The sequence below is a fragment of the Neltuma alba genome, unplaced genomic scaffold, assembly GCF_004799145.2.
Source record: "Neltuma alba isolate B1F8T4 unplaced genomic scaffold, ASM479914v2 tig00012535_pilon, whole genome shotgun sequence".
NCBI lineage: Eukaryota > Viridiplantae > Streptophyta > Magnoliopsida > Fabales > Fabaceae > Neltuma > Neltuma alba.
Window position 1 is genome coordinate 23,157 of NW_021637000.1, and position 17,019 is coordinate 40,175.

At 37.5% G+C, this 17,019-nt stretch overlaps 3 protein-coding genes across 3 annotated transcripts; 1 reads left to right on the forward strand and 2 right to left on the reverse strand.

Moving 5' to 3' along the window:
* Positions 1 to 512: 512 nt before the first annotated feature.
* LOC114728471 (histidine kinase CKI1-like) lies at positions 513 to 4,419 on the reverse strand. The gene is made up of 6 exons (XM_028915386.1): positions 4,298 to 4,419; positions 3,553 to 4,215; positions 2,878 to 3,253; positions 2,194 to 2,768; positions 823 to 2,091; positions 513 to 729 (listed from the first exon to the last, which is right to left on the reverse strand). Exons 1-6 carry the CDS (start codon positions 4,385 to 4,387, stop codon positions 514 to 516), a joined length of 3,189 nt encoding a protein of 1,062 aa, XP_028771219.1. The 5' UTR covers positions 4,388 to 4,419; the 3' UTR covers position 513.
* A 1,751-nt stretch (positions 4,420 to 6,170) lies between these two features.
* LOC114728455 (uncharacterized) lies at positions 6,171 to 8,663 on the reverse strand. Its single transcript, XM_028915367.1, has 7 exons — positions 8,462 to 8,663; positions 8,301 to 8,372; positions 7,734 to 7,801; positions 7,096 to 7,243; positions 6,674 to 6,754; positions 6,480 to 6,575; positions 6,171 to 6,375 (listed from the first exon to the last, which is right to left on the reverse strand). Exons 1-7 carry the CDS (start codon positions 8,594 to 8,596, stop codon positions 6,292 to 6,294), a joined length of 684 nt encoding a protein of 227 aa, XP_028771200.1. The 5' UTR covers positions 8,597 to 8,663; the 3' UTR covers positions 6,171 to 6,291.
* A 5,022-nt stretch (positions 8,664 to 13,685) lies between these two features.
* On the forward strand, positions 13,686 to 14,886 carry LOC114728399 (universal stress protein A-like protein). The gene is made up of 4 exons (XM_028915306.1): positions 13,686 to 13,990; positions 14,104 to 14,216; positions 14,328 to 14,446; positions 14,554 to 14,886. Exons 1-4 carry the CDS (start codon positions 13,822 to 13,824, stop codon positions 14,627 to 14,629), a joined length of 477 nt encoding a protein of 158 aa, XP_028771139.1. The 5' UTR covers positions 13,686 to 13,821; the 3' UTR covers positions 14,630 to 14,886.
* Positions 14,887 to 17,019: the final 2,133 nt, after the last annotated feature.

Sequence of the window (17,019 nt, forward strand, 5' to 3'; positions counted from 1 at the left end):
CTAAATTTTTATTGGATTATAAGAACCAATGTTTTAAATGAAAAGAAATTTGAGTGACCAAAACTTATAGTTTAAGACTTAAAGAACCAAAATCAAAATGAAAGTTTGTATTAATCCTATTTTCTGAGTAGTGAATAGACAGTGGGGGTACAGACAAGGACTAGGAAGTGGGGGAGCCTTGGCAACAATCCGCTCTTCTTTAGCAGGACTAGTCTGGGTTACTAGTCGTTTTTCCTCCATTCTCTGGTTGTTTATCAAGAGTCTAAGATTACTTGGGCAGTCTCTTCAAACACTTAACAACAAAAGAGTGACATTTATCTTTTCACAGCTTTTTGCAAATATAAATTCGTATGATACTGATTGATAATTATTTGTTCAGTAAATTTAAGAAACAGTTGCATAGCAACTTAACATAATAGTGATATAATAAAAGGTTAATAGAAACAAATAAACGTAAAATTAGAGACACAGTGTAAGGAGTGAACTAAACGTGTCAAAGGATAATACGCCAATTCAGCCTGTATTATTGTGTATGTCTTTAATGGCAGCCAGTAAATGGTGTGGTCTAAGTGGCTTGCCTAAATGAGCGTCCATTCCTGCGTCCTTCGTCACGCTGATCTCCTCCCCTGACGTATGAGCTGTTAAAGCCAGGATAGGAACATGAACCCCATACCCCTTCTCCATCTTCCTTATCTGCTTCGTTGCCTCAAACCCATCCATTACGGGCATCTGTTCAATATACCAACATAAGTAAAAGTATCATCAATACTTTATCAACACCTACAATGGAAACTCAAAGTTCGTTCAAAATTTAACATTTACCTCACAGTCCATTATGATGTAATCATAGGGAAAAGCCCCCTTTAAACTCTCTTCAACTAGATTTACTGCTTCTTTGCCATTCTCGCATTCCTTCACATTAGCTGCACTTGCACCTAGATGTATCAGGGTCTTAAAAGCTATCCTGCGCAGATATTCAACATCATCTGCTATCAAAAACTTCTTGCCACACAAGGGCTTGTCGTTGTTTGAATAATTGCACTTTTGTATCTCTTTGTGGTCGATTGGAGAATTCCTTGCTTTGAACTTGCTAGAAGAATACAGCTGATCCCTCCTTGATGAATTACCATAGTCTTGAGATGGGTTTACACTGGATGAGGAAAATTCTGCTCTGTCTGATATAGGTGACTGATATCTTGATGTGTGGCAATCTTTGAATGATTTCCTAAGTCTATTGTGAAAAGTGTCCTCCCTTACTCTTCCAATTCTAGATATATTAGTTGAACTACCCCCAAACTCGGGAAGAAGCCTCATAATTTCAAACAAACGACTACCTTGAAATGGCTTGGACAAGATAATGTCATCAGGATCTAATGCATCCTCACCAAGTGCTTTGAAACTGTCTCCACAGAGTGGCTTATTTAACCAAACCACCTTGCAAGGACTCCCAAGGTCTCTTTTGAATGCAAATACAATTCTGCTAAGTTCTGAAAAGGGTCCTGCAATTGAATCAATCACAAGTAGAACCAGACCCGAAGAAGCTCTATCTTCTAACCTGTTAAAAATCGAAGGCATATAGTAAATTCCATCTGTAGCGCTCAAAGGAAATCCTCTGGCTCTGGAATTAGAATTTTGAGATGCAGATCTAGAACTAGTATCTGATGTTCCAATGGAGCTCTGGTTAGAATTATGCCCCTTCTCCTTGATCTTCTTAAGAGTATGAGACAAATGTTCCCACTGCCTCACAACCTTAACTCTAATCCCTAAGCTCTCCATGAACCTTCGAGTAGTCCTTCGTCTCTCTTCGTTTTGTATCAAAAGAATAATGCAAGAAGCCCCTGACCTACTAGAGGCGAAAATAGGTAATTTTGGGCTGGGGGAACATATGCTAGAACCAGAACTAGGGGTGTTTATATCTTGTCCTTGAAATTGATTGAGATGTATGTCACCTCCTAAATCATTATCTTCTTTAGTGTTACTACCACCTGTGACTGTCTCACAAACGTGAAGGAGGACGTTGAATCTAAAGCATGATCCTTTTTCACCTATTTCCTTTTCCATAATTCCAATGTCCCCATGCATCAAACGTACCTACAAAAAAATTTCAAAATTTAGTGTTAAATTCATTTGGAACAATTGATAAATCTTTTTGCTCAAAAAAATAAAATGAAGAAGAAGAAGTTTGGTGCCTACCAGTGATTGCACAATACCAAGTCCCAAACCCGTGCCTCCTAGTCCTGAAGCATTTTCTTTGACTTGAACATAATCATCAAACACTGACTTATGCTTCTCTTTAGGAATTCCTTTTCCTGTATCATCTACTTCAAACACAAACTCCAACAAGTTTGGCTCTCGTTGGATTGCATTTCTTACTTCTACTTTCACATCTGATTCATTTTTCTTGTAAAATAAGCATGGAAAATGCTTGATAAAATTGTATCTTTTAGAAGCCATTATTGACTTCTGGAAACTTGGCTTTTGAGCCCAAGCTCGAACTACTACATGTCCCTCATTTGTAAATTTGACAGCATTGTTTAACAAATTATACAAAACTTGTTTAAGCTTTCCCTTGTCACCTTTCACATGCGAATATCTAATAACCGAACCGTTGCAATGGTCCAAGACAAGATCGACACCTTTTTTCATGGCCGCAGGATAGTACCAATCAGTTGCTTCTTCTATGACTTGGGATAGATCAAACTCCTCTTCATCAAGCTGCATTTTCCCTGCCTCAATTTTACTTGTATCAAGAATAGAATTCAATAGCCCTATAAATAAAGCAGTAAAGTCAGTGCATTCCATGAAAGCTCTACGAGAAATGAATTAGGAAAAGATTTAATCATGTACAATTTGAGTGATTCGATTGAGTACTTTTACCTAGCAAGTCTTCTGTGCAAGTACCCATTTGTTTCAAATTGGCCTCTAGCTCTGAACCAGGGATAACTTCTTCATAGGACATCTCTATCAAACCAGTAAGGCCAGCAAGGAAAGCACGAATATCATGGCCAGCACTAGCAAATGCTAGGCTCTTGTTCATACTCTTCCTCTCTGCTTGCTGAGTGGCTTCCATTTGTTTGATGAGAGAGAAGCACAAACGCATCTCTCGCCGACCCATTATAGCATTTAACAAAAGAAAACTAAAGATAGAGGCTAATATCATCACTATCATTGTACTCATTAGCACCAATCCCCGTTTTCTACTCTCACGTACAAAGGTCACTAATCCATTTTGGGGGATAGCCAAGACGTACGCCTAAAACATGATCAAGTACAGTGTTATATACCCTCAAAAAAAGTTAAGCGTCGAGAATTATTAGTTTCGTTTAAATATATCAAGGTTAAATTTCAAAGCCCTGGAGGGAAACGCGCTACCATTCTAAATTTTTAACAAGTATGATTAATTGCAGCAATGATGACACGTGTCGTAATTCACAACAGATGCAGCTACACTAATTTCCTATTCTTTTCCTTAATCGAGTATAATACTTTTTTTTTTTGCTAAAAATACTTCATATTGCAATGCAGAGAATATGTAAATTGATTAAAACGTACCAATTCTACTCCCATTATATCAATTGATGAGCAGCGTGTCAAATATTGAGTATCCCCAATCTTCAAAACAGAAGCTGTGGCTTCAGCTTTACATGAGACGAAGCCCTGATTACTCAGAAGCTCACCATTTGGTTTCACTGAATAGAAGGAAGCCGTATCATCATAGAATACTATATGGGCATGTTGGATTCCTTGCAGAAGCACTTTTCCATCTTTGGAAGCCAAATACAAGCTTGAACCTTGACGCCTAGTGGGAGTGACAAAGTCTGTAATTGTCGATGCTGGAAGTCCTAAGGAGATAACCCCTGTTCTTGAGATACTGACAAGATTAAGGTATAAAATCTGATGATTGCCACTCCACTTGTATCCCAACGAGGCATATCCGTTGGAACTGTTGACTGCTTCCTGGGTCCAACTCGTATTAACAGGATGCTTATATGTTACGGCTTCACCATATAATCCTCCAGTGTCAAGATTTACAGGTTGAACGTAGTATGTGATTTTCGAAGAACCCGAGGCTGAAGAAATGGAAGAGTTAGAGTACATTGCAAGATTTTGATCATGTTCTTTGTAGTATGAGAAAAATAGACCATCCATCCCAATGTATGAGATTTCGGACAGCTGAGGAATCATCTTAAATGCCTGAAATAACACCGGAGCCACCTATAACACAACAAAAATTAATGTTAAAGAAACAACAAGAGCCGTCTTTGTATATGACGAGAAAAACCAGAAAGATACCGACTTTGGTCTCAACGTCAGAGAACGAGACATTGGTCGTCTTATTGAAGGTTGAACTTAGAATTCGTGCCAAATTGACTGATGCCGACTTCATGGGGGGTAATTTTTTGGCAGAGTGGTCAATCTCATCTTGTAATTCCAAGAGAAAATTCTGTGAGTTTGAATTAACACGCTGCTCAATGCGTCTGACCATAACATACCAGCATGGCGTCAATGACAAGACAACAACCAGCGCAGCAAAAGCCTACATCAAATGTTTAAGGTTGCAAGTTTAACAGAGAAATGATATTTAATAGTTAATAGAGAAACGGGGAACATTTACACAAGACAAGGAAAACATTGATTGACAAAGAAAATTCATGTCAAAAAATTTCACGAGTAACTACCAGGAGAAAGAAGATCGCTGATGAAGGGCGGAAGATCATTGATAAGCGAAAACTCATTGGATTGGACTTTCTAGATTTGATGAACTACTGTTATCTCTGGTCTATGCTTAAAACTATAAAATGGAATTGGTATGATGTTAAGCAGTAAAATAGAGGTCTCTGAATGGTAAAAAGTGGCCGGCCAAAATATGCACAAAATCCTATGAATTTATGAGGCTTGATATTAGGAGCAAATACCTCTCATCAAAATTACATTCTTGGACGATACGCTTTCCATATTCGGAGCTCGCTCTCTTACAATGCACAAGCTATTGTCATATCTTATAAAATAATTATTAAAAAAAAGTATTTCCTTTACAATCATGTCCAAATATTTAGTGATTAGTCATAACAAGTTAACCTATGGTGATTAATGTTAGAATCCAATGCAAATGTGCTAAGTTTTGATCTACCGTGATTCTTTCGGCCGCAAGTTTTGGTAGAACCCACCCCAGGATCTTAGATAGTTGGTAATAGATCACGAAAAATAATGAATAAGAAAATAGCTTGACCAACAAAAAATCGGGTTGAGTGAATAGTCCAAGTATCCGACCCTTTGTCCTATTTTTTCCGCCATTTATCTGTTATTTTATTTAAAAGACTTGAGAGGTAAGAGCACCCGTCTGTTCCCCCCCCCCGGGGAATATGAATGTTTGAATCCTCAACCACTTAGCTTTCATTTATTTTTAAGACGTACACTTCAATATATTTTTAGTATTGGCAAAACATTATATCAAAATTATTTTTGAAACATTTACTTTTTTAAAAAATTGCTTTTGTAATTATAATTAACAACAAAAAGGCAGAAATTAATCGCAACCAAGAACAATTACAATATTTTTGGTGCTGAACTGGAGCGTGAAGCAAGAAAACTCCTGCGGCAACATTAAACAATTCGCACAAGACATAAAGAATGTCCAACTTCCACGAGCGTTGTTTTGTTGGTTGTTATCATTATAGTTGTTTATTCTCTGCAAGTAATGATTACTTGAAACTTTATAACCATCTTATATTGTCGATATTAATCCTAGAAGGATGGTCACGTCCTGCTCACAATACCCTTTGGGTGGGTACCTATTGTCTGGTTTTCCAACATGCTTGTTAGGTTAACAGGAGAATCCGGGGATCCAGAAAATAATGAAGATTCGAAGGATAGTTGAAGATCTGACCGGATTTATAAGATTAGACGAATATTTTGTTATCTTTGAATGATTCCTCATTCTAAATGTAATCTTTTAATAAATTCTTGATTAGGATCAACTTCATTGATTTGTTTTAAATTTAATTGGATTACTTAGGTCAAATCCCTAATACAAACACCCCCTTTCGTTTTGTCCGCTTTATTGTCAAATGAAATTATAAGTTCGATTTGTCTTCTCTACTTTTCCTTATTTCTGCCCAACTCTCCTCTCATTCCCCTTCTTTCTCCCAATTTCCCTTCCCCAGGACGAATACAATTGAATATGAATTTAATCATTGCCTTAATTAAAAGCTATGCCTAAAACAATGGAAGAATATGGCAACACGAGCATCGGCACAATGCTCCATTACAAATGAAAGCGAAAGACCACTTTTATTGATGTGCAACAATGGCATCGTGCATCAGTTCACTCTCTTCATCTTCACTGTCGGATATTGATGTGTCGTTGTCAAAATCCTGAAATGCAAGGAACCGTCAATTCTGGTCGCATGTCCAACTCAACCCAAAAATCAGTGTCTGTTAGTTTTATTTTCAAAGGGGAGGAAAAACTAGTAGGTAACCTGGTAGTGACGTTGAATACTGCCATACATGCCTCCAATAGCCCACATGATTATGTACATGGGTAGAATGATCCCGCTTGCTTTTAGTAGAAAGACCTACAAACGGTACCCATCAAAGAAAGGTTAATATCAGAGTACTAATAATCGCAACGATTAGAAAGGCAGGAACTTTCATTAAGGGCCCAAGTGCTTACCGTAAAAAGTGAAAATGGGTAATCTTCCTTTGTATTTGTGAGCACTACGAAAAGATGTCTCAATAGCAAAACGAGGGTGAACTGCAAAAGGAGATCAACTAGTGAGAATTCGACAACTCTGCGCATGTAATGTCATTTTCTTTGCAGTGCAAGAGTCATACTACAGTGATTCCCACCCAAATAAAAATAAATCGCCCTGAGGCTTAGAACATTTGCCGCCCCAAAAGGAATTACAGGGGCTAAGGAGCAATAACATGGAAATAGTCCAAACGGTCAAACAAATCCTTGTTTGTTCCCCTAAGAGAAAATAGATGTATCTCCGAAATCCTTTGTCCAAGTCGGTGCAAGACGCGTTAATCCCAATGCAAGTTGGCATGGTTCACTAATAAATAAGAATAGCATTGAAGAGAGAAGATGCTTACAAATAAAGCCAGTGATCGGCAGCAAGATGCGGTTCTATCAGCCGCAGACGTGCACTCGGAGTAATCTCCTTCTGTTGTGGCTCCTTCGTCACTACCCTCTAATCTTGAGCTTAACGGTTCGTCATCCCTTGGAATTTGCAGGCTATCTCTGTGATAATAATTTGCTCCCATTTTAGTATGGTTAGTTAACAATTCTTTATTGTAAAAGGCAACCATAATTCATTAATTGAACATGTCAAACGGTGGGCTCCGTCAAGGGTTCACATTTTAGAATTTGAAAAGTCCGTTGAATCGTTAGTTGCAAGGCACTAAAGTTCAGTTTGATAACTTTGATTGAGTTGTACGCGGTTATGTTGAGTGCCTTTGAGTTGGAAACTAGAAAGCATGACTCCACACATGCCATGGGCCACGTCATTCATAATAAAAATGTCTTAACTTCTATTTAAGTGCTTCCTAAGATTTAATACGATCGATCAACACATTCATTTTCTAGCTACCAACACTATTTTTTTTTTTTAATGTAATGTCTCTAAAAGGAAACGACGACTCTAAATTATACACACAGCCAAAAAAGGACTTTAAAATTACATTCAGCAGAAGCGGATGATATTCAAATATATCTGCTGGATAGGAGATACCTGATTGTCATAGCCGCGTCATCTATCTGAGATTGCTTTGGGGCTGCCGTATAGCCAGCTTCATATTGCTGCAAAACCAAAAATAAGTTTGTTTTCCTTCTCTCGCCAAATATATTCGTATTTCGTTCTTTAAACTTACAAACGATTCTATTCTTTGAAGGCGTCCTAATCAAAACCTTCCCCCCCCCCCCCCCAAAAAAGGGGGGGGCGTTAGAAAGAAAGCAGAGATTGGGACGAATAAGAACCAGAAAGTTTGTGTATGGAGAAACGAATAAACACGCCTATGGGATAGCTGAGAGACTTATATGCTAAGCAAGGCAGAGGACAAACATGATGCACAGAAATTCAAAATTCAAAATTTTTATTTAACAAAACAGAGAAAAGGATGTGGACTGGGTTTTTATCAGTTATGACTCAAAATCAGAAAAGACAGCCGACCCAATTTGCATAACAATAACAACAACAAAATTATAAAGACAGCCAAATTGTTCTGCCTTCGTTATTAAAGAAACATGAAAAAAAAAAAAAAGAATTGAAACAAGAGATTGAATGATCGAAACTTGGTACCTGAAGACATATTTCACAAGTTGTGTTTCCTTTCTCGTTGCACCATCTCTGTATGCAATCTCTGTGAGCAAACTGCACAATAACACATAGCCATTAAAGAGAAGTTCCAAGAGTATAACAGAATGATCAAGTCAAAAGAACCCAAAAAATTCTGGGTTCACCTTAATGGTCCCAGAACAAGCACAGGGAGCTTCAAGACTTTCGGGGCTCTCAAATTCTTCTTCGTGACATATTCTGCAGCGAGGAATCCCGGAAAGTAATTTCAAATCATCAACCAATAATACTACTTCTTCCATATTTTTCTGGCACCTTCTTCTCTCTGTTTCTCAGAACACCTTCGTTTGGTTTTTCAAATTCTTTCTGTTACTCCGTCTTCTCTCTCCCCCTGTCTTTGAAGTTGGGGCTTTATACAACCGAAAGAGCTCTGAAGTTCCAAAACTGCCCTTGTACGGGGTTCACAAGTTTTTATTTTTTTTATTTTTCCAAAAAAAAAAAAGGAGATGTTCCAATCAATATATAAGCTGTTTTGTTTTCGGCTTACAGCCTACAGGGCGTGTTGACATTAACTGTTTCATAACTGGTGAAAATTATCCTCTGACCTGGGATAACGAAACTTCGTTTTAGCGTCCGGTGAGTGCTTGACACATTCAGGGTTGTGGAACAATTCGGAATTAAGGGAATGAACCCAAAACAAAAAAAGGTAGGCAGAGTGACAGTTAAATATTAAAAATTTGATTTAATGATGGCCAGGTCTCAAAAATTTAATTTAATAACAGTTAGATTCTGGATAAAATCTTATAAAAAAATTCAGTTGCAAATATAAATTTTAAATGTATTTTCTTCCAACAAATGTAATTTTTATCTAAATATATATAGCTTATTTTTCATAAAATTTATCCGATAAACGAACTGCCATTAAATCAGTCTTTTGAAATTTTAATGTCATTCTCCTTAAAAATATACTCCCTCCGTTCCTTATTATAAGAGACATTTGATGCTTATGGTATGTTCTATATATAAGAGACACTTAAAAGTTGTCTCTACTTTTTTGTGTTGATTTCTATTTTACCCATATTTATTATCGCCAACTCACACTCTCTTCCCTCCCACTTCTCTTTCTTTTAATATTTTAATTGTTCTCTCTCATGCTCTCTTTCCTTATCAATGAGGGCATTTTTGAAAAACAAATTATATTTTTTACACATTAATTGTTCTTAATTAATTTTAACTGTTTTTTTTATCAACGTACTTCAGTTATTTGTTTCTTATTAAGAAACGGAGGGAGTATGTTTCTAGAATCTCTTTAATTATTACAAATTACTACTCCAATCCTAAATATAATATTCTTATACACATTTGTATAAAGTCTTATATTAGTATTAAAAAAAACAGAGAAGTCCCTGTTTTTATCAAGTCGAGGGAAGATAGGATGGGAGAGAGATGCATCTTGTGTAATCCTTTTCGTAAGAAAAGCATCCTGCCTACATTTAAAATAAAAATGAGAAAAAGGCATCCTGCAGCATTTTTGCATAAGTTCTTTTCCCCTTGTCCAAATAGCGAGTTACTGTGGAGTGCGGATGATACGAGGAGTTTTAATTTTTTTTCTTGAATCAAAACATTTAACAATAGAGCATACAGATATATATATATATATATATATTTCATATGTTTGAACAGAGATATTAATATTTGGTGCGTATTGTTTTGTTCCAAATTTTAAAATTTGACTAACTGGGAACTTTTGAAGAGATGCTATAAAATAAGTAGGAATAATAATTATTCAAATTTTCAAAATAATAAATTTGATATTTTTCCACCCTGAAGACTTGAAGTGCCTTTGCCTGCACATTGCGGCCGTGAACATCCGAGGATATTTGCTTTAAATTAATGAGGTGAATTTTTCAAAGTTGGCTTTCGCCATTGTCAAAGCTGCCAGGGTTGACTATAATATCTGCACCACCCCTCCATTAATGGTGACTGCTGTTTCAACTCTCAACAAGCATGTTCATTGGTTTAGCTGCATGAGGGGAAAAGAAGCAAAACAAAAGGTTGTATGAGTAGCATGTCAGATAATTGTGGCATGATATTGCTAAACTAGCAATTAAAGTAAGGTGAGATATGAGAATAATTCGGAATAATCCAAGAGTAGGTTGGAGAATAATGCAAATAATGATCAAAGTGATTCATGGCGTTGGGTACGTTTTAAATCGGGTGCGCGAATAAATTAAATCCGCACCGGCACCGATCAGCAAAACAAATCATTGTTAATTTTATAGAAAAGCTTGTGTTTCCGAATTAGATTAAAGTCTGGGGGCAATTCACAAGTGGAGGAGGATTAAAGAAAGCTTGATTATGGGCGTCCGCGTTCACAGCTAGGAACTGTGCTGTCCGCCCGCCCCGGTTTCAAATAATCGGGCCATTGATTCGTCACCAACGGTAACAAATGTCTGGGGAAAATAAGATGACTTTCTTCTTTTTCTTCTTTTTTCCCCCCGCAAGAAGGTGGCCCCACGTCTGTATGGTTGGTCAGCGTAACAAACGCGCTCACCCCAAGTGCGTGAATCGGCGGGCCCCCCTTTATTATGAGGCAAATTAATGATTAATAGATGATACTAATAATTATGACTTGGCCAAGTGGGATGCTTTAAACTAAAAAAGCATGATTTGTAAAGGTGAAGTCTGCTTGGAAGAGGAAGCTGACACACGTGTTTATCCTTTGCATCGTCGGCCTTATCGTCGTCACCCTGAACTGGCTGGCTTTATCCGAAACAATAATGAGCAATCCTTGTGATTCTGGAGGCCACAGGGCTTTTGAATTTGCGGCCTTTTGGTCGGCGTCTCTGTGGGGATCCTCATGCCTCACCCCCACCTCTGCCCATACAAATAGTACTATACGCAGAATTAGCATAGCTTCGTATTAATGATCCAGAGCTGGGGGCATTTGGTGGAGGTTGATGGCCAACTTGTTAGGTTAGATTAGATGAACGTGATGTTATCATTGAGTTTGGCTTAAGCCATGGGCTTACGTTATAATTCTCATCCCAAGCAATTCCCCATGTTGGTGGATCAACAGTTTCAGTTGGGATTGAGACCGAAAGGTGTCCAATTTATTATATATTTTCATTTATTTTTTTCAATTTCTAATACCTATTTTCAAATACCTCAGTTGACTGTGGGGAAGCCTTCTCCATGTTATGCAAGGGTTTTAAAAGTACATATCCATTTAAGAACATTATAAATGATACTAGACTCTTGTTTCATAAGAATTTGATGATTGTACCAATTCATATTCATAAAGAGTTTATTCTTACTACTGATCACCTAGCTAAGCTATTTCATTTCATAAAGAATAACTTTTGTACCTTAAATCAATTATCTTCTACTGTGGAGGGGGAGGCTGGTAGAGAAAATTAAGTCGTCTTGTCTTATTTCTTATTTTGCACAGATTTTAGTCTTAAAAAATCACCTCAGTCGACATCTTAGTTTTTGTTTCTCTCTCTTTTCGTGGGCCAACCGACACGCAGGTTTAAAGATATGACCAGCGAGATGTGGGCGTTCTCTTGAGGAGAAGATGGTCCGAGGGATCATTTCGAAAGGGTCAATGGGCCATTATAAAGCCCGGTTTATGTTACATGTTGGGCTCCTCTCCCATTATGGGCCAAAAACGGAGAGAGCCGGATGTGGGCTGCTTTGAATTCTTTGGGATCTTGCGTATTTAGGAGGAATTTCTGGACCAAAACAAGTCATTTGACCTTATGAGAATAATTAACATATTTATACTCACAAGCATATTTTTATATGAAAGTTTAACTTATTATCTGGAAAAGCTATTGCTATTATCGTTCATTAAAATTCAAAGGAAGAGTGATAAAATTAAATGATGGAGTGGGTGGTTGCAGCATAGAAGGTTGTAGATGGAACGCGTCATTGTGAACAAGGAGCGCTTTTTCATGGGTTGGAACTTGGAAGGACGACTGGCTAAGCAAAGCAGAGGCATGCCATTTTAAAAGGATAGGAGAGGGTGGCCCATTTAAATAGACCCCGCCATTATTGTATTTGTAGGGACGCTCCACTTGCAAGCCATTATGCCACGCGTCCACCCCGCCTTCTGGAAAAAAACACTCAATTTTCGCCATCCATCCACTGGAACCTCCTTACTCCCTGCACGTCATTTACTTTTGTTCGTTGCAGCTTCCTTTCTCTGTCTGGTGACCCTGACACCATGGCCAGATGCTCTGGATGTCCTGCTCACATTAGCTCACCTTCCTGGAGCTTTTCAACTATGCCTCGCCCAGTTGTCCAGTAACACATTTTGCCCGGCACTTTTTCAAACCGCTTGTCTTTTGTTCCATTTTCTGGGTCGTAGAAGTAAGTCGCATGTTTTAGGGGAAGATATCTAAGGTATCAAAATATCTCATCTTAACTTATGCATCCCTGTATGTAAATATCTTACCTCCGTATCCCCCAAAATATCTAGTTATCCACTTATCCATGTAATGACAAAAGGTGGTAACTTTCAACAACTTGATTGCATTTCTTTATCTTAATTATTGATTGTTAATTATTAATTCAATGTCTAAGAAAATGATACGTCATACACCCAAACAAACGCGTCTTGTGTTACACAAGAGTCGAGACTAATAACAGTGCATCGCCTTGAAACTCTAGTTTTTGCGTTAATCATGCGTTAGAGGTTTATCACTTGCTTGTATCGCTGGATTGGCTTTCTAATCAGGATGTGAGACTTCATCATACAGTTGTTTTTTATTGTTTTTCTTGATTTTTCCTTTTTTCTTTAATTTTTAATCTCAATCCTTTTCTCTTGCCCTTTTTTTTAATCCCAAATCAGCCCCATTCTTAATATCATATTAGAATTTCTGTACTAATCACATGGTAATACTACATCTTGTTCTTAATATAAAAGCTCGTTTGACTTTTATTTTAGTTCTAAATATAAGATTTTAATCTATTTTGTCTCTCATATTTATTTATTTATTTAAGATAGTCTTTGTAATAGCAATAGTTATAACTGATATACTTGATTAACAAGGATATTTTTAAAAAGACAATATTTATTTGTTACAAATAACTAGTTGAACTAGTTTTTTTAATTTACTTAAATCAGTCAATTAGCTTTTATATTAAAAATTGAAAGTAGTACCAAAGTAACTTAAATTACTTTAAATAAACCTTACACGCACAAATTGTTGTGATTAATATCCTAATAAAAAAAGCTAAAATCAAACAATGTGATAACCCCTTTTTGGAGTAACTGACTTTTTGAGAGCAGATTAGCTATTGGCCCAAAAAGAAAAGTAAACAGTCGGTCGTTCTCAGGCTGACTTCGACCCAGCTGGAAATTTAAAAGCAAGACTACAAACCAAACGATAGATGGAGAAACCGGAGGCAGCGAGTATATAATCTGCATCCCATCGTCTAAACTTCAAAGGCCTCGACATCTCTGAAGCCAGACAACAATCAGATTAGGTTGTTTCATTTTAAGGTTGATCGATTGTTGATAATGGAGAAGGAAGGGCAGAAGATTGTGGTGGCGGTTGATGAGAGCCAAGAGAGCATGTACGCGCTTTCATGGTGTCTCAGCAATCTCATTTCTGACACCAGCAACAACATACTCGTCCTCCTCTACGTCAAGCCATCCCCTTCTGTTTACTCCTCCTTCGATGTTCCAGGTTTAATTTGCTTCCCTTTCTAGCTGTTCTTCCCGCTTCGCTATAGGAGTTCTCTGTCTATTCTTTAATTTCTAACTTGCACATTTTTCCTCTGCTTCTGGGTCTATTTACAGGGAATATATTTTCAAGTGATGCTATTGGGGTCATGGAAAAGTTCGGCAGAGACCTGGCTGCTTCAGTAATGGAAAGAGCTGAAGCCATCTGCAGAAACATCGACACCGGCAACGTACGCCTCCTCGTCCCGCTCCTTACATATGGTCTCTTTTTGTTTGGTTCTGTTTAATTTGCTCCCTAACTGGGAATTGTGTGTGTGTCTCGCTGGGTTTGCTTTCTGCAGATCAAGATGCAGAGAGTTATTGGGAGTGGAGATGCCAAGAATGTAATATGCAGCGCTGTGCAGAAACTCAAAGCTGACACCTTAGTCATGGGAAGCCACGGTTATGGCTTCTTTAAGAGGTATAATACCACCCACTTGAATCATTCTTCTGAATTCTGATGGCTGCTTTTGGAATTAAATAAATGATTTAATCACTGAAAGAGTTTCTCCATGCGAACTATTGCAGGGCCCTCCTCGGAAGCGTTAGTGAATACTGTGCCAAGCATGCTAAGTGTCCTGTTGTCATTGTGAAGCACCCATAATCAAATTACATTCCTTCTTACGCTTTTTTCAAGAAGTAGGCTCCTAGGCATGCTTATCGAACACAAATTTCAAATCTGTATAACTCGCCTTTGCATTAATAAAACTGGCTGTTGGTGGAAAAATATACAAGTTGGAATATGTGGGTCTTTACTTGGAGTCGACGAGACAGCAGCTTTCCTTGTTTCAAAATTTCGTAGTGTTACAGAGTACTTGTAAAATTAACCCAGAAAAAGAGAGAGGGTGCTCAAAAGCAAACGCGGAACCTACACACGCACTGGACTTTGTATCCCTCTGTGACTGCGTTTGTAGGGGGCTTGTTATAATTCTGTTTTTTCTTTGGCACGAATATGGTGCATTATTTAGAACAAAGAAGATCCTAAAATTGCTAACTAGAGAGGACAAACTCTTCAGTTAGTTACGTGTAACCTTGTTAGATGTCAAGTACAAACCAGAAGGTGGGGAGGACCCAAAAATTGGCAAGACGATAGGATCTCCGAATTGAAGGAGGGAGAAAGGAAGGTTGATGCTGGATAAGCACTCACTTTTCTTTTTAGCTAGCACCGATATGCACCGACTTTCATCATTAAAATGACACAAAGTGACTAGATTCCCTGGGTCATTACCCAATGAACGGATCCAGTGCGACAGACAAGAGAAGGATAGAAAAAGCACACCGCCAAATAGGTTAAAACAGAAAGATGCTTCCCTGCGTATGTGTGTCGAGTCTCAGTGACTATAAATTTAACAATACCCGTGAGCTACAGCAGAGCAGACTGGAAACATGCCTAATCTCAAATACTAACTCTGGTATTTAATATAATAAATAGGTATTGTCTTTTTTAAAATATTCGTACTAATCAAATGTATTGGCTAGAAGTACCTTTTTATAAGACTGTATAAAAAAAAATAATATGAGAAACAAAATGAAATAAATTATGATTTTATATTTAAAATTAAAATAAAAATTAAATAAAATCGGTAGTAATACTTTGTACAACTTTTCTATATTTTATATAGGGGTGTGCATGAGGCCCGCATGCCCAATAAGCCTACCCGAGCCCGCAAGAAAAGCCCCAGCCCAGCCCAGTAAAAAGCTGCCCAAGCAAAAATGGGCATCTTCGGGCTGGGCTGATTCACGAGCAGGGCAGGGCCACAGGCAGGGTATGCTGCCCTGCCCATTTGGCTCTGCCCGAAAAAATATATAATTATATATATAAGATAATATTATTTTAAGCAATTATCTCTTTTGTTTTGGCCAAAAAAATTAGTTAAAATTAGAAAAAATGAAAGGAACATAAAATTATAATCATATAAAAGAGCTAAATATCAAAATATAAGATTCAATATGCTAAATTACTCCAAGTCAAATTTCCTTCTTTTTCTCTTAGACTCTTACATCCGATTTTTTAAAAGAAAAAAAAAAAAATAAAACCACCTTTCAAATTTTGTGCTTTCACATGATTATAAGAATCTGCCAACTATATGAATAAACTAAGGAATTGAACTCTTGATTTAGCTTGATTATTAAATGTTCTAATTATTAAATATATTTTTTTACCTCCCATAAAAAATTGAAAGTTGAAGAACAAAACTACATAGGCCTTATATATATATGAGTGATAAACTTATTCATGATAATTTTTTTCCTCTCACTTGTCTCAAAACACGATAATTGAATTTTTTTTCTACATATGATATAAGGCATGATGTCATTACGTTAGGCGGGAAAACCCGCCCTATCCAGCCCGTCCTTGCCTTGCCCAAAATGGTTAAGGTTCTATTGGGCAGGACCGGGCAGCGGGCTGCGTTTCTTTCGGGCTAGACATCGGGCAAGAGGTTTGCCCTGTGCAGCCCTAGTTTACTATGACAATCGAGTTTTACAAGGAAAAAAAAAGAAGTGACGCTCCTAATTTGGTTACAATCAAGATCCATCAGAACTATGACATACCTGAAGGCCGAAGCATGTGCTTAAGATTATCGCGACATCAACGAGACAATTTAATTTTTTTTTTAAATAAATGATACTCTCCTAGAAAAAATGAACCATTCAGCCAGGTGGATTTGTTTGCCATACCCATTTTCTTCTGTTTCTCGACACCAAAGGATCGGGCCCTATCCATTTATCCAGCAGCAGAAATAACAAAATTGACTAAATGTTAATGATTAAGATTAAGAAGGTAGATGAGAAAATGAAAGATGAAGAAAAGAAAGAACAGCGTTAAGTAATGGAAGGTCAGGTATTGGGGTGGAGTGCTGCAGGAAACGATAGCTACGGAAGCAGAAGAATAGATTAGGGATTGAAGTGCCCACACGGCAGAAACCAGAAAGGCCCTTCTTTGTCGCATGAGGTGAACGAGACCCAATATCGAATCAGCTCTTTGAATTCAGT

Coding starts and splice junctions, on each gene's coding strand:
- LOC114728399 (XM_028915306.1), top strand. CDS start 13,822: ATGGAGAAGGAAGGGCAGAAGATTGTGGTGGCGGTTGATGAGAGCCAA. Junction 13,991..14,103: donor CTCCTCCTTCGATGTTCCAG/GTTTAATTTGCT, acceptor GTCTATTTACAG/GGAATATATTTTCAAGTGAT. Junction 14,217..14,327: donor GAAACATCGACACCGGCAAC/GTACGCCTCCTC, acceptor TGCTTTCTGCAG/ATCAAGATGCAGAGAGTTAT.
- LOC114728471 (XM_028915386.1), bottom strand. CDS start 4,387: ATGAAGTCGGCATCAGTCAATTTGGCACGAATTCTAAGTTCAACCTTC. Junction 4,216..4,297: donor TCTCTGACGTTGAGACCAAA/GTCGGTATCTTT, acceptor GTTGTGTTATAG/GTGGCTCCGGTGTTATTTCA. Junction 2,092..2,193: donor TTGGTATTGTGCAATCACTG/GTAGGCACCAAA, acceptor ATTTTTTTGTAG/GTACGTTTGATGCATGGGGA.
- LOC114728455 (XM_028915367.1), bottom strand. CDS start 8,596: ATGGAAGAAGTAGTATTATTGGTTGATGATTTGAAATTACTTTCCGGG. Junction 8,373..8,461: donor CTTGTTCTGGGACCATTAAG/GTGAACCCAGAA, acceptor GTTATTGTGCAG/TTTGCTCACAGAGATTGCAT. Junction 7,802..8,300: donor CTTGTGAAATATGTCTTCAG/GTACCAAGTTTC, acceptor TTGGTTTTGCAG/CAATATGAAGCTGGCTATAC.